Source organism: Danio aesculapii, chromosome 25, assembly GCF_903798145.1.
Source record: "Danio aesculapii chromosome 25, fDanAes4.1, whole genome shotgun sequence".
NCBI classification, from domain to species: domain Eukaryota; kingdom Metazoa; phylum Chordata; class Actinopteri; order Cypriniformes; family Danionidae; genus Danio; species Danio aesculapii.
Window position 1 is genome coordinate 37,045,431 of NC_079459.1, and position 17,044 is coordinate 37,062,474.

At 37.8% G+C, this 17,044-nt stretch overlaps 1 protein-coding gene across 1 annotated transcript in view; it reads left to right on the forward strand.

The window, feature by feature from the left end:
- The window catches only part of LOC130219446 (A disintegrin and metalloproteinase with thrombospondin motifs 20), a 118,614-nt gene that overhangs the window by 57,063 nt on the left and 44,507 nt on the right, over positions 1 to 17,044 (forward strand). Inside the window, exons 12-21 of the mRNA XM_056451855.1 lie at positions 5,354 to 5,499; positions 6,112 to 6,293; positions 6,448 to 6,584; positions 6,955 to 7,072; positions 7,150 to 7,245; positions 9,747 to 9,913; positions 10,541 to 10,670; positions 13,026 to 13,152; positions 14,398 to 14,608; positions 15,120 to 15,284. Of these exons, the coding sequence (XP_056307830.1) occupies positions 5,354 to 5,499; positions 6,112 to 6,293; positions 6,448 to 6,584; positions 6,955 to 7,072; positions 7,150 to 7,245; positions 9,747 to 9,913; positions 10,541 to 10,670; positions 13,026 to 13,152; positions 14,398 to 14,608; positions 15,120 to 15,284 (1,479 nt within the window). The remainder of the gene's footprint in view (positions 1 to 5,353; positions 5,500 to 6,111; positions 6,294 to 6,447; positions 6,585 to 6,954; positions 7,073 to 7,149; positions 7,246 to 9,746; positions 9,914 to 10,540; positions 10,671 to 13,025; positions 13,153 to 14,397; positions 14,609 to 15,119; positions 15,285 to 17,044) is intronic.

A 17,044-nucleotide genomic window follows, 5' to 3' on the forward strand; every position in this document is an offset into this window, starting at 1 on the left:
TCTGTGCGCGTGACCTTTGACCCCTGAGCTGTGAGAAGTTCTGCATGTAAGCTGATGTGTTCTGCAAATGAGTGTGTGTGGAAATGTGTTTTCCCTCTGTCATTCCAGCGCTGATGGATGTGTGTTTGCGCGATTACAGGACTGGGTGTTTAACTACAGCAGATGGAGTGTGTTTCCGAACGATTTTTTATTTATGTAGAGCTCAGGTGTTTACACATACAGTCGAAATTATTAGCTGTAATTATTACAAATATTTCCCAAACGATGTTGAACAGAGCAAGGAATCTTTCACAGTATTTGTGATAATGTTTTATCTTCTGGAGGAAGTCTTATTTGTTTTATTCGGCTAGAATAATCGAAGAATTCTGTGTCATGTGTGCTTGTGCAAAGTGTGTTTTCTAGCAAAGTGTGGGCTCACTCCCAGCGGTTTGTTGGTATTTAATAAGTGTCTATGTAGTGAATTTAAAGTGTGTGTGTGTGTGTGTGTCTCAAATGTAAAGCACATGTTGGCAACATCTGGGCTGGTTTCTCTCGCTCGACCTTCAAATATCTCACTGCGTTCTTAATTAAGAGCAAATCTTGACAAGCTCACTTACAGTCTCTCTCTCTCTCTCTCTCTCTCTCTCTCTCTCTCTCTCTCTCTCTCTCTCTCTCTCTCTCTCGTCTCTCTCTCTCTCTCTCCTCTCTCTCTCTCTCCTCAGCCCATGTTACTATCATTTAAAGAGTCCATTAATAAATGTTCATAGTTTGGTTTTGTGGGCCTCCAACGACAGGCTAAAATGCATGCAACGTCAATAAACACACTCATTGTCTTAAAATCAGCATTTACTTTTACCTAATTATCACTAATGACCCAGTCTGATGTGATTGGTCTGATGATCCAGTCTGATGTCATTGGTCCAATGACCTAGTCTGATATCATTGGTCCGATAATCCAATCTGATATCATTGGTTCAATGACCCAGTCTGATATCATTGGTCCGATGACCCAGTCTGACATCATTGGTCCGATAATCCAGTCTGATGTGATTGGTCCGATGACCCAGTCTGATGTCATTGGTCCGATAATCCAGTCTGATGTGATTGGTCCGATGACCCAGTCTGATGTCATTGGTTCAGTGACCCAGTCTGATATCATTGGTTCGATGACCCAATCTGATGCCATTGGTCTGATGACCCTGATGTCATTATTCCTATGACCCAGTCTGAAGTGTTGTTCCGATGACTCAGTCTGGTGTCATCGCAACAAACACATCAGACTGGGTCATAGGACCAGTGACATCAGACTGGGTCATAGGAATAACAATCTGACCCAGTCTGATATCATTGGTCCGATGACCCAATCTGATGTCATCGATTCGATGACCCAGTCTGATGTCATTGATCTGATGATCCAGTCTGATGTCAGTAGTCCTATGACCCAGTCTGATGTCATTGGTCCGATGACCCAGTCTGATGATATTGGTCTGATGACCCAGTCTGATGTGATTGGTCCGATGACCCAGTCTGATGTCATTGGTTCAATGACCCAGTCTGATATCATTGGTCCGATGACCCAATCTGATGTCATTGGTTCGATGACCCTGTCTGATGTCATTGGTCTGATGACCCTGTCTGATGCCATTGGTCTGATGACCCTGTCTGATGTCATTATTCCTATGACCCAGTCTGAAGCGTTTGTTCCGATGACTCAGTCTGGTGTCATCGCAACAAACACATCAGACTGGGTCATAGGACCAGTGAAATCAGAATGGGTCATAGGAATAACAATCTGACCCAGTGTGATATTATTGGTCCGATGACCCAATCTGATGTCATCGATTCGGACCCATTCTGATGTCATTGATCTGATGATCCAGTCTGATGTCATTGGTCCGATGACCCAGTCTGATGATATTGGTCTGATGACCCAGTCTGATGTGATTGGTTCGATGACCCAGTCTGTTGTCATTAGTCTGATGACCCAGTCTGATGTCATTGGTCTGATGACCCAGTCTGATGTGATTGGTCTGATGACCCAGTCTGATGTGATTGGTCTGATGACCCAGTCTGATGTCATTGGTCTGATGACCCAGTCTGATGTGATTGGTCTGATGACCCAGTCTGATGTCATTGATCTGATGATCCAGTCTGATGTCAGTAGTCCTATGACCCAGTCTGATGTCATTGGTCCGATGACCCAGTCTGATGTGATTGGTCTGATGACCCAGTCTGATGTGATTGGTCTGATGACCCAGTCTGATGTCATTGGTCTGATGACCCAGTCTGATGTCATTGGTCTGATGACCCAGTCTGATTTACTTTATAGGGCTATTCTTCGTCATAACTAATAGTCAAGTAATAATAGTGATATATATTCACCATTAACCAGTGAAGTTTCCCTGGGTCTGTGTGTGTGTGTGTGTGTGTGTGTGTGTGTGTGTGTGTGTGTGTGTGTGTGTGCATCATGTAGGCCAGGTAGTGTTTGCTCAGACGTCACAACAAAAATGGCTAATGATTCAAATGAATGATGAGTCATATTAACGACTCCGAGTCGACTCTTTCTTTCTGAGAGTCAATAACTTTATATCCAGCACACTTTCAGATGGATACCATAGCTGGGTGTAGAGCTGTGTTATGCACCGCATGTGAGGTCATCTTCATAAATCCATAACCGTGGCACTGTGATCTCCTTGATTGTGTTTTCAGCTCAGAGTTTTATTATTACTCTCTCTCTCTCTCTCTCTCTCTCTCTCTCTCTCTCTCTCTCTCTCTCTCTCTCTCCCTCTCTCTCTCTCTCTCTCTCTCGTCTCGCCCGCTCCTCAGGGCATCTCCACACCTTCTCCAGTCTAATTGAAGGTCAGACGAGCACAGATGCTTCTATTGGCAGAACTAACAGCCCGTACATATGGTGTGTGTGTGTGTGTGTGTGTGTGTGTGTGTGTTCTGTCTCCCGCAGCACCTTTTCAAGCCAACAAAGGTGCAGTAAACATGCAGACGGCTTTCATGCAGACGGCCACACTCAAGTCTCTGTCAAACACACAAACACACCCACATGCGCACACACACACACACACATGCACACCTATTTTGATTTCTGAACACACACACTCTTGCCTGTGCAGTGGTTGATGTCAGTCGGTGTGTGTTTTATCACTCGTCGTGATCGTGCATTCGTTCCCCGTGAACTCAGAGTGTGTGAGTGTGTTTTTTCCAGATGAGCATTTGCATTTGTTTATCTGTGGTCTGGAGTGTGAAACACCTGTGTGTGTGTGTGTGTGTGTGTGTGTGTGTGTGTGTGTGTGAGTGTGTGTGTGTGTGCGTGTGTGTGTGTGTGTGTGTGTGTGTGTGTGTGTGTGTGCTTCATCCATATATAGCTCATTCTCATAAATATCCAGTCAGTTTAAAGCGCACTCGCTCACACACACACTACCTCTGACTCTGTCTGATGGTTTATAAAGTGTTCTCTGTCAGACAGCACAGATTTTCCAGATGACAGAGAGCTGATGGAAACACACTCATGGAAACACAGACGTGTGCAAACGGATTCAGGTCTGCAGGGTCAGGAAATCAGCTCTGTTATGCAGCAACACAAAGCAGTGAACCTCTGACTGTCCTGTTAATACATCCACCACAGTCAACAATTATTCAGTGTTTTATTAATCCTCTTGATTTTATTCAACTTTTTTCTCTTTTTATGATTTTAGTTTGTACAATTTTATTTTTTAATTGAAGATTTTCTTTCATCTTATTACACATTGTCTTTTTCATCCTTTTATTTATTTTATTTTTAAATATTTTATTGAACATTTTCTTTTAGGTTGCCCATTTTGTGTATTTTAATAAATGTTTATTAATTTCATTTCGTTTTATTAAACAATTATTTTTATTTTATATAAATTTTATTTTGGTTTAATTTTAATATAATATTTTATTTTATAATATTTGTATTTTATTACACATTTGCTTTTATTTTTTATAATTTAATTAAATTTTTACTATTTTTAATTTTATTTTAATAATCATTTTCTTTCATTTTATTACACATTATCTTTTATAAATCTTTTATTTTATTTTCAATTAATTTTATTGAACATTTTATTTTATTTTATTAAACATTTAATTTAATTTTTCATTATTTTTTCTTTTATTTTGAGTTAAATTAAACTTTATTTGATTTTATTAAACATTTAATTTTATTTTGTTATTTTATTGTCATTTTAATCTTGTGTATTTTAAGAATGTTTATTTTCTATTTATTTAAATTTAAATTTAATTATTTTATTAAACAACTTATTTTTATTTTATTACACATTTTATTTTTGATTTAATTTTATTATTTAATTTTATTTAATTTTATTTAGTATTTATTTATTTTTTAATTTATTTTTTTTATTTTATTAAACATTTTCTTTTGTTATATTACAGATGTTTTTATTATTTTATTTTATTTTATTTTATTTTATTTCTTTATTTTATTTTATTTTATTTATTTTTATTTTATTTTATTTTATTTTATTTTATTTTATTTTATTTTATTTTATTTTATTTTATTTTATTTTTATTCACCTGTGTGTTCTGGATTGCTCCAGCCAGACTCCAGACTGTACTGACTGTAGTTGTAAATTCCGGCCGGACGCTGTTGTGTAACGTGTGTGTTTCTATCAGAGGAGAGGGAAACCGTATATATTCAGAGATGTATATCACACTCTCAGCGTTATGAATGAAGCAGTCATGAGGGCCGAAACACGAGCTCAGATTCTCTTATTCTCACTATAATTATTCTTCCTGTTCAGAGGCAGATTGTGCTGCTGAGACACGAAATACTGCCCAAACACACACACACTCTCAGCTCGTGCTCTGTGTGTGTGTGTGGTCACGAAGTGTGTGTGTTTTTAAACAGCAGTATGACATGATGCTCTTGTGTTTTTTTTATTTCATGTATACCATATTTCCACTAACACACACACACCCACACACACGCACACACACCATCGGACACACAGACACACACCTTTATCACACACATAGACTCAGACATACACACACACACACACACACACACCACACACACACACACACACACACACGCCCCATCAGACACTCACAGGCAAAAATGCATACACTCACACACCATCAAGCACACACACGCACACACACGCCACACACACACACACACACACACACACACACACACACACAAATATCAATAATCATGATTATCGGTTTCATTTTTTTTATTTAATTATTCATTTTTTATTGTACTATGGGTCCTGGGCTGCAGATAATATCATTTATACTGTAGTGTGTGTGTGTGTGTGTGTGTGTGTGTGTGTGTGTGTGTGTGTGTGTGTGTGTGTGTGTGTGTGTGTAGTACTGCAAGCATGGCATGTGTGTGAATAAACAGCAGGACCTGAAGCCGGTGGATGGTGAGTGGGGCCCCTGGGGGCCGTACAGCCTCTGCTCCAGAACCTGTGGAGGAGGAACACGCAGCAGCAGCAGAGACTGCAACAAACCTGAGTGAGTGAGAAGCACACACACACACACACACACACACACACACACACACACACACACACACACACACACTTAATGCACACACCCACACATGCATATACATACTCACAACCAAAGTTACTATGGTAACAACTACACTATTTGATCTGCTGTGGTGATCCTACAGTTGCTATGGTAACACAACCACTATATTAATTTATCTGTTGTGGTGAATCTACAGTCGCTATGGTAACACAACTACTATACTAATTGATCTGTTGTGGTGATTCTACAGTTGCTATGGTAACACAAAAACTATATTAATTTATCTGTTGTGGTGAATCTACAGTCGCTATGGTAACACAACTACTATACTAATTGATCTGTTGTGGTGATTCTACAGTTGCTATGGTAACACAACCACTATATTAATTTATCTGTTGTGGTGAATCTACAGTCGCTATGGTAACACAACTACTATACTAATTGATCTGTTGTGGTGATTCTACAGTTGCTATGGTAACATTGATTTGCTTTACTGGTCATCATTAATTGATTTATTGATTGATTTGATTTACTGACATATTGATTGCTTTACTTACAGTCATTGATTAATTGATCATGTGTCTTCTTCAGGCCGAGGAGCGGCGGGCGCTTCTGTGTGGGTCGCAGGATGAAGTTTCGCTCCTGCAACACAGATGCGTGTCCTCGAGGACAGAGAGACTTCAGGGAGGAGCAGTGCTCACAGTTCAACAACAGACACTTCAACATCAACGGCCTGCCTGCGTCTGTGCGCTGGATACCCAAATACAGTGGCAGTGAGTCTCACACACACACACCATAGCAACAACAGAATCACCACAACAGATCAATTATTGTAGTAGTTGTGTTACCATAGCAACTGTAGAATCACCACAACAGAACAATATATTTAGACGTGTGTGTGTGTGTGTGTGCGTGTGTGTGTGTCAGTTCTGATGAAGGACCGCTGTAAGCTCTTCTGTCGAGCCGTGGGGACGATGGCGTATTATCAGCTGAGGGATCGTGTTGTGGACGGGACACCGTGTGGACCAGACACTTACGACATCTGTGTGCAGGGACTCTGCAGGGTACACAACACTAAAATACACACTGATGTTCAACACACACTCCATTATTGCATCATATTTAGCTGACACTTTCAAAAATAACATTGGAATGCCATTACATTTACCTAAAAATAATCAAGTTCATCCATCCATCCATCTGACTACACATCCATCCATCTGACTACACATCCATCCATCTGACTACACATCCATCCATCCATCCATCCATCTGACTACACATCCATCCATCCATCCATCCATCTGACTACACATCCATCCATCCATCCATCCATCCATCCATCTGACTACACATCCATCCATCCATCCATTCATCCATCCATCTGCCTACACATCAATCATTCATCCATCCATCCATGTGTTTGTCTCTTAGCAAGCAGGCTGTGACCACGTTCTGAACTCGAAGGCCAGAAATGATAAGTGTGGTGTTTGTGGAGGAGACAATTCATCCTGTAAGACGCTCTCCGGCACTTTCAACAACGCACAATACGGTGAAGATCTGCTGTTATTTCTCCTCATTCTCCTCATTGGCTTCTGCTTTTTCTCATCTCCGTCTCTTGTATTAAAGGTTATAATGTTGTGGTTAGAATACCTGCGGGTGCGACCAACATCGACATAAAGCAGGTCAGCTACTCAGGATTACCAGAAGACGACAACTACCTCGGTCAGTTCACTACACACACGTTCAATGTAAAGCAGATTCTGCACTGTAAGAAATATATGTTAATGCAGTGTTTCCCAACCCTGTTCCTGGAGGCACACCAACAGAACATATTTTGGATGTCTCCCTTATCTCACCCATTCACTTAAGGTTTTGGAGTCTCTTCTGATGTTCTGGTGAGTTGATTCAGGTGTGTTTGATTAGGGAGAGCTTGAAAATGTGTACTGTTGGTGTGCCTTCAGGAACAGGGTTGGGAAACACTGTGTTAATGAACAGATTCCATATTTTTGTGTTTATTTGCGGTGGTGAATTGCATTATGGGATGTCGATCTCTGCTCTGTCCACTTATGATGCTAAAATTCAACTCTACAGTTAAACAAAGTGACTTTTATTGACATTTTAGTAGTTTGAAATAATAATTTAATGTGTTAGAAATAATATGTAGAGAAATAAGTGTGTAGAGTAACAGAAAATGTGCTGCAGTTTATTACAGGGTTTCTGTAGGATAATATACAACACCAACACACAATATAGCACTGTAAACTATTACACATCACAATAAAAGTCACTTTTTACAACTTTTCAAGGTTAAAAAGTGTTATAAGAAAGATCAAGATCCAATAATGCAATTCAGAAGCTGAAATAAACAATAAAAAATAAAACATGATTCACAAAAACTGCTCATTTATGGATATTTTTTTAGGTCGTTGTGATCTAGGCTCTGGTATCACATTTTATTCATTCGATTAATTGCTGAATATTCTGGTACTGTATATCATGATATTGAGCTAAATTGGAAAAAATAAAAAATAAAATAAATAGCATAAAATAAGAACAAAAAATACTGAGTGAATTATTTTATTTTTAGAATAAACAGATGTTTAAACAGATTTAAAACTGGTTTTATTCTTGCCCAAGTCTTCCCCAGAAGAAAAAAATACATGAAATACTGTGAAAATGCCCTTGCTCTGAAACATTTGAAAAAATAAATAAATAAATAAAATAAATAAATAAATAAACTAAGTTTATATTATAGAAGTTTATAATAAATATAAGTCAGAATTATTAACCTTCCTTTGATTTATTTTTCTCTTTTAAATATTTCCCAAATGATGTTGAACAGATTCAGGAAATGTTCACAGTATGTCTGATAATATTTGTTCTTCTGGAGAAAGTCTTATTTGTCTTATTTCGGCTAAAATAAAAGCAGTTTTTAATTTTTAAACACCATTTTAAGGTCAATATTATTAGCCCCCTATAAGCTATATTTGTTTTGATAGTCTACAGAACAAACCATCGTTATACAATAACTTGCCTAATTACCCTAACCTGCCTGGTTAACCTCATTAACCTAGTTAAGCCTTTAAGGCCCAATCCCAATTCTGTTTTTGTACCCCTTCCCCTTCCCCTTGGCCCTTAAACCGAGTAGTGTTAAGGGGAAGGGCTTCAAAATTGACCCCTAAGAATTGGGACAGCACTACAGCACCAGCACACGCCATCAGATGTCATCACGATCTCTTGCTTCATATGAGATCAGACGATGGCGGCTGCTGTAGTTATTCCAGTTGTGTTATTATTTGGTGTTTATCTTCAGGAGATCACTGAAGGCATATATATCATGTTATTATAACCATCTATTGTGACAATAAGATCGTAGCTACACTGTGCATTTACACAGTGGCCATATTCATCTATGTAAACACACGAAACAACATTATAGCAGACACTGTAAACAGCCCATTCCCAGCCAATAGACTGTTCTGACAGGGTATTCCAGTGTCATCGAGTGTCAGAATGTTGTGGGACTGCTTAACAGGAGATATTATTATGGATTATAGATCGCCAAATTTAGCGGTTTTTATTTTAGCTTTTTTATTTAAAGCCCGACGGTAAAACACAATGCAGTTATAAATATATTAAAACATGTTTTTTGTTGTAAAATTCATAATATTGACAATAAAAACAAATTTGTGGATCTCTTTTCTTCCTGGTTCAGCAATACTGCCGTTGTGGCTGGTGTATTCTGGGAAATTTTCGTACCCCTTGGTTTAGAGTGTGGTCCTGATAAATCTTCATTCGAAGGGGTATTCACCCCTTCCCCTTAGCCCTACGCCTTCAAGCTAAAGAGAATTAGGACACCCCTGCCCCTTGACGTGAACGCTCAAAATGAGGGGAAGGGGAAAGGGCTAAGGGGAAGAATTAGGATTGGGCCTGAATGTCACTTTAAGCTGAATACTAGTGTCTTGAAGAATATCTAGTCTAATATTATTTACTGTCATCATGACAAAGAGAAAATAAATCAGTTATTAGAGATGAGTTATTAACACTATTATGATTAGAAATGTGTTGAAGAAATCTGCTCTCTGTTAAACAGAAATTGGGGGAAAAATAAACAGGGGGGCTAATAATTCTGACTTCAGCTGTATATATAAACAATAAGCTTAACATCAATGATAAAATAGAGTAAAGTGATGATATATTATGTGACCTATTCCTCCTCACAGCTCTGTCTGACAGTCAGTCGAACTTCCTCCTGAACGGGAACTTTGTAGTGTCCATGTTTAAAAGGGAAATCAGCTTTAAGGGAGCAGAGATCGAGTACAGCGGCTCCAACACTACTGTGGAGCGAATCAACTGTACACAGCGCATCGAGGAGGAGCTGGTGCTGCAGGTAAGACCACACCCCCTGGGCTCTAAACCAATCACATTTCACCATCCGCATCACATGACCACATCCTTGCAGTGCTCTAAATCATTCACATTTGACAATCAGTGTTACAAGACCACGCCCTCTGCAGTGCTCTAAACCAATCACATTTAACCATCAGCATCACATGACCACACACACTGCAGTGCTGTAAATCAATCATATTTCATTATCAGCGTCACGCAAGACCACACCCCCTGCAGTGCTCTAAACAAATCATATTTCACCATCTGCATCATATGACCACACCCCCTGCAGTGCTCTAAACAAATCATATTTCACCATCTGCATCATATGACCACACCCCCTGCAGGGCTCTAAACCAATCCTATTTCACCATATGTGTCACATGACCATGACAGAAAACCTGTTTACCAATCAAATATCTCGATTTGCATCACATTATTTTGTTATGGGACGTTTTACAGGTTTAATTTAGTATAAAGCTGAACTTATTTTTAAACAACTTTATAAAACATGCCTGTATCATAAATCCGTTTCAAGTGTGAACTCAAATATTAGTTAAGAGGTAAGAAATGAAGCAGGGTAGCAGTGTTGAGCTCATCTGAAAGTGTTTTCCTGTCATCTCAGGTTCTGTGTGTAGGAAACCTGTATAATCCAGATGTCAGATATTCCTTCAGTATTCCCATTGAGGAGCAGCGGGAGCAGTTTATATGGGATCCGTCAGGGCCCTGGCAGGAGTGCAGTCGCATGTGTCAAGGTGATGCTCAGAAAATCTCAACACTGCACAAAGCTAGACTCTAAATCCTCGTTAGATTTTGGTGCTATATTAATGTTGAATGTTTTAACTGTGGGGATTCTAAATATCTCCTTATAAATCAGAAAATGCTGCAAATAGACCAACACAATGCATTTTCACCATGTAAAGAATTTAAATCTTTTATAAATCAGTGCAAATGTTATGTAAACAAACGCTGCAGTAAAATAGTATGAATCTATTAAGTTTGGTGTATGTTCGTGCTGCTGAAATAGAGAACTTAATCTCAGCAAAATGACTATTAAGATAAGCACTGAATTGAAATCTACAGGCACAGAAAAACATGACATCCCAAAATGACATTAAAGGTTTATTGTGTGTTTCAGATGTTCTCTTTGTATTATACATATACATTTCTACTGATTTATGAAAGAGGAATAAACCACAGTCTTCTGTGTTGGTTTAGGTCAGGGGTCACCAAACTTGTTCCTGGAGGGCCGGTGTGCTGCAGATTTCAGCTCCAACCCTAATCAAACACACCTGAACAAGCTAATCAAGGTCTTAATCTGCGGTCACACTGGGCTTTTCCTCCCATAGACTTCCATTCATACGCATGTGAATGCGTCAGACCGGAAATGCAAGGTCATGCGTCAAGTTTCGCATGTTGCTGCGGTGCAAAGTTCAAGCTTGGTGAACTCTGACCTGCGAAATCGCATCACTTGACTGCGTGAGACCAATCGAGGATCAAAACAGGACCTCTCTGCACAGAAATTTAAAACATGGAGCAATCGCTCGCTTTATTATTGTCTAATCATCTTGTTTGATCCCGCCCCTTTTCGCAGCGCCGCACGACAGAATTTCGCACACACAAAGCCCAGTGTGACCGTAGCTTTACTAGGTATACTTGAAACACCCAGCCAGGAGTGTTGAGGCAAGTTGGAGATAAAACCTGCAGGGGCACTGGCCCTTCAGGACCGAGATTGGTGACCCCTGGTTTAGGTGGTTATCCGCATGTGTCAAGATAACACTTAAAATATCTGAACATTGCATTAAGCTAGACTCAAAACTCTTGTTTGATTTTGTTGGCATATAAAAGTTAAAGGTTTTTACTGTGGAGATTTTGAATATCTATTTTAATCACTTAATAAATGACAAAATATCGCAAATAGATTAAAAAAAGGTCATTTTCACCACGCAAAGGAGTAAAATGTTAAATAAATTAGTCCAAATATTATATGTACAAACGCTACAGCAAAAACATTCAGAAAATAGTTGTGAATAAATCTATTAAGTTTGGTGTATGTACAGTACGTGCTGCTGAAATAGAGAAAATAAACTTAAGAAAATGACTATTAAGATAAGCACTGAATTGAAATCTACAGGCACAGAAATAAAAAGTGTGTTTCAAATGTTCTCTTTCCCCATTACGTATATACACTTTTCACTAGTTTCTGTTATTTTGGTCTATTAGTTCATCAGTGTATGCACATATGTCAAGACGATTAAAAAAAACCCTGAACACTGCATAAAGCTGGATTTAAAACTTGTGTTTGATTGTGTTGTCATATCAGTGTTGAAAGTTTTTACTGCGGGGGGTTTTTAAATACGTCTGTTTATCACATCATAAATCATAACCAGTGCTTGTTCTTTTTGTACTTTATATATAATGTTCCACTAATCTATGGAGGTAGAACAGACTAAAATCTTGGTCTCATTTGGTCTATTGGTTATCAGTACATCTGAATATATAAGATTAATAAAATATCTAAACATTACATAAAGTTAGATTCAAAATTCTTGTTTGATTTTGATCTCATATTAGATTTGAAGGTGTTTACTGAGTGGATTTTAAATACGTCTATTTATCACATCATAAATCATAATATAGTGCAAAAAATATGTGTTTTCGCCATGTAAAGGAGGAAACAGTCATATAAATCAGTGGAAATGTTATATATACAAACCCTACAGTAAAAACCTTCACAAGTTATAAATAAAATTATCAAGTTTGGTGTATGCACATGTTGCTGAAGCGGAGAAATAAACTCAATCATAATCATCATATACTGCCAAAAATAATAATTCCACCATGCAAAGGAAGAAAATGTTATATGAATCAGTGCAAATGTTATATGTGTAAACTCCATTGTAAGAATAGGTATGGAATTGGAAACTGGAATCTTGTCATTTGGTCTACTGGTTTGTCAGTGTATCTGCATATGTCATGGTGATGCTTCCCTTTTGATTATTTTGCATGGACGCATGTTTGTTTGTTTTGTTTTGTTTTTCAACTTTTTCTTGTGCGTGCGTGCGTGCGTGTGTGCGTGCGTGTGTGCGTGTGTGTGTGTGTGTGTACAGGTGAGCGGCGGCGTAAGGCTGTGTGTGTTCGTAAGAGTGATCACCTGGTGGTTTCGGAGCAGAGGTGTGAATATCTGCCTCGACCCAGAGGAACCATGGAGCCCTGCAATACTGACTGTGAACTCCGGTAATTGCTCACGCTCACAATACTGATTGGTTTAAAGCTAAACCCTTAGTGCAACCTCTGCAAGCCCTGAATTAACCAAAACCAATTCTTATTTATGGTATTTTAGGTTTTTTAGGGGGTAACTAATATTTAAAGTAAACTAAAATGAAAATGTAGCTCCAACAACATAAAATTAATGTATATTTGAATATAATATAAATAATTTAAAATGTAAATATGGAGCTTTAATTTGTTTTGTTTAATTTGTTTTTTCTTTTTTAGAAAATATTTCTTGATTTTGGGATTTTCTTAACTGAAAAAAGATGTACCATTCTTATTTAATGAAGCATTAACATATATAATGTATATCTGCACATTCATCAGACATTTAAGAAAATGCAATAAAAGTTGCACTAGGCAGTTGTGTAAGGGAATGTCTTGATTGTAGAATATTTACATATCTAAACAAAATATATTTAATATTCAGATTTAATAAATCATCAACTTGTATATCTGCAGATAGTTTTGTCATTTAATAAAATGCAATAGGAATCTGACTGAATACATCTTCATTTAAGAATTTTTAATTAATATGTGATACATTAAGTTGATTATATTGCATATATGCATACTTTTCAAGCATTTAAGAAAATGCAATAACATTTTGTTCGGCTGTTTCAGACATTATGTCTTAATTTCATGATTTTTTACACTTTACAAGATTTAATTTTCATATTTAATGAATCGTTAACTTGAGAAAAAAATATATGAGATGCAAATCTTTTGGTCATTTCAGAAAATGCAATTAAATAGATTTGATTTCACAGTACTTATTTGTTTTTTTGTCTTGTTTCTAGTCCAAATATTTAAAAAAAAATCCTTTTAACAAAATACTAATATGAAAATAAAGTTTTTACTTAAAACAAGCTTAATAATCTGTTAATAATCTACTGTTAAAATGAAAAACAAGTTAATTTCACTTCCCCTATTGTCAGATTATTTTGCTTGTTTAAGGAAAAACTCACTTAATTTTGACTCATTATTTCTGAAAACAAGTCTATATTTTTTGCTTGTCTAGAAAATGCTTCTTAATTGTAAAAAGTTGTAGATATTTGAAGTAGAAACAAGACAAAAACTAAGTAAGAAAATCATTTTTGCAGTGAATCCTTGGCTTATAATTTGATCCCATTGAAACAACTTTACACAAACCAGACAGACAGGTTAGCCAGCAGAATCTCTCTTGTTTCATGTATTTTTATTTGTCAGATGGCATGTGGCTGGCAGAAGCGAGTGCTCCAGTAAGTGTGGTCCGGGTTTCCGTACGCTAGACGTGTTGTGTCTGCGCTACAGTCTGAATAAGAGACAGAGTGACCGCGTGGAGAGCAGATCCTGTGCAGAACTCAACAAACCGCAGAGCAGAGAGGGATGCCATGGAGACTGTCTGCAGAAGAGCTGGCAGTACAGCAGCTGGACTCAGGTTACACACACACACAAACACACATGTACAACTCTTTGAAACTACCACGTTTAAGCTTTGATCCTAATTGTGGTGTTTTTGGTGACTGTCGCTTTAAATTCAAACGAGACTGTGCTCTTTTCAAAAGAGTGTGGAGCTACAGTAGCATTAGATGTAAAACAGCACTAGCTGTATTGTCAGTGCTGATCAGGTCTGCGTGTTGTCATTGGTCAGTGTGTGCTTCAGTCTTCTGTCAGTCTATGTCGCTCCTGTCACTGTTCATCTAAAACTCCACATCTATAATCCTCTTAGTCTATGCTGACATTATCTTCAGCAGCTCAAACACTCTGGATAATGGACAGGTGGCTGCTTCTCACTCAGGGCTGCTGTTTATGCTAATGAGGGAGAGATGGGCACTAGTGGGCGGGGCTTTCCCCTCTGTTGACACCTATAAAGGGAAGCACAGAGCAAAACCTCAAAAGTGTCCTTGTAATGCGCTGCCTTATTTAAAGCAGTGTTATTGGGTTTGCAGTGCTCGAAGACCTGTGGCCGTGGCGTGCGCACACGGCAGGCGTTCTGCATGAATAATCTGGGTCGTCGGCTGGTGGAGCGCGAGTGTGATACACAGCAGAAAGTCCTGAGCGAACCCTGCAGTGATGTACCCTGCCCCGACTGGACCGCCAGCACGTGGAGCGAGGTACTGACAAAATAATGATCAACTGTTACTTTACAAGCAGTGTTGGAGATGTTGCTTTAATTACTAAACACATCACTAAAATTTGATCTTAATAGCCTTTCTATCTACTTTGTCAGTAATTGAATTACTTGACTTTAATACTCCTAAATCTCCATGCATAGTATGTGTGTAACAACACACCAATACTACAGTGGCACCATTAATATTATGGAACACTATATTCACTTTTGACTTAATAAATAAATAGTTGCTGTCTCTTTAAGAAATAGCACACAAATCTTTGTGTGAATACTGACCCAGACCGCATTTCTATGCTGAAGATGTTGCGTTGCATTTTATTCCATTTTGTTCCATTTTGTTTGTCGCATTTCATTTCGTCACATTCCATTTCATTCTATTTTTTCATGTTCCATTTCGTCACATTCCATTTTGTCACATTCCATTTCGTCACATTCCATTTCGTCACATTCCATTTCGTCACATTCCATTTCGTCACATTCCATTTCGTTAATTTTTTTCGTGTTCCATTTTGTCACATTCCATTTTGTCACATTCCATTTCGTCACATTCCATTTCGTCACATTCCATTTCGTCACATTCCATTTCGTCACATTCCATTTCGTTAATTTTTTTCGTGTTCCATTTTGTCACATTCCATTTTGTCACATTCCATTTCGTCACATTCCATTTCGTCACATTCCATTTCGTCACATTCCATTTCGTCACATTCCATTTCATTAATTTTTTTCGTGTTCCATTTTGTCACATTCCATTTTGTCACATTCCATTTCGTCGCATTCCATTTCGTTAATTTTTTTCGTGTTCCATTTTGTCACATTCCATTTTGTCACATTCCATTTCGTCGCATTCCATTTCGTTAATTTTTTCGTGTTCCATTTCGTCACATTCCATTTCGTCACATTCCATTTCGTCGCATTCCATTTCGTTAATTTTTTTCGTGTTCCATTTTGTCACATTCCATTTTGTCACATTCCATTTCATTCTATTTTTTCATGTTCCATTTCGTCACATTCCATTTCGTCACATTCCATTTCGTCACATTCCATTTCGTCACATTCCATTTCGTCACATTCCATTTCGTTAATTTTTTTCGTGTTCCATTTTGTCACATTCCATTTTGTCACATTCCATTTCGTCGCATTCCATTTCGTTAATTTTTTTCGTGTTCCATTTCGTCACATTCCATTTTGTCACATTCCATTTCGTCACATTCCATTTCGTCACATTCCATTTCGTCACATTCCATTTCGTCACATTCCATTTCATTAATTTTTTTCGTGTTCCATTTTGTCACATTCCATTTTGTCACATTCCATTTCGTCGCATTCCATTTCGTTAATTTTTTTCGTGTTCCATTTTGTCACATTCCATTTTGTCACATTCCATTTCGTCGCATTCCATTTCGTTAATTTTTTTCGTGTTCCATTTCGTCACATTCCATTTCGTCACATTCCATTTCGTCGCATTCCATTTCGTTAATTTTTTTCGTGTTCCATTTTGTCACATTCCATTTTGTCACATTCCATTTCATTCTATTTTTTCATGTTCCATTTCGTCACATTCCATTTCGTCACATTCCATTTCGTCACATTCCATTTCGTCACATTCCATTTCGTCACATTCCATTTCGTTAATTTTTTTCGTGTTCCATTTTGTCACATTCCATTTTGTCACATTCCATTTCGTCGCATTCCATTTCGTTAATTTTTTTCGTGTTCCATTTTGTCACATTCCATTTT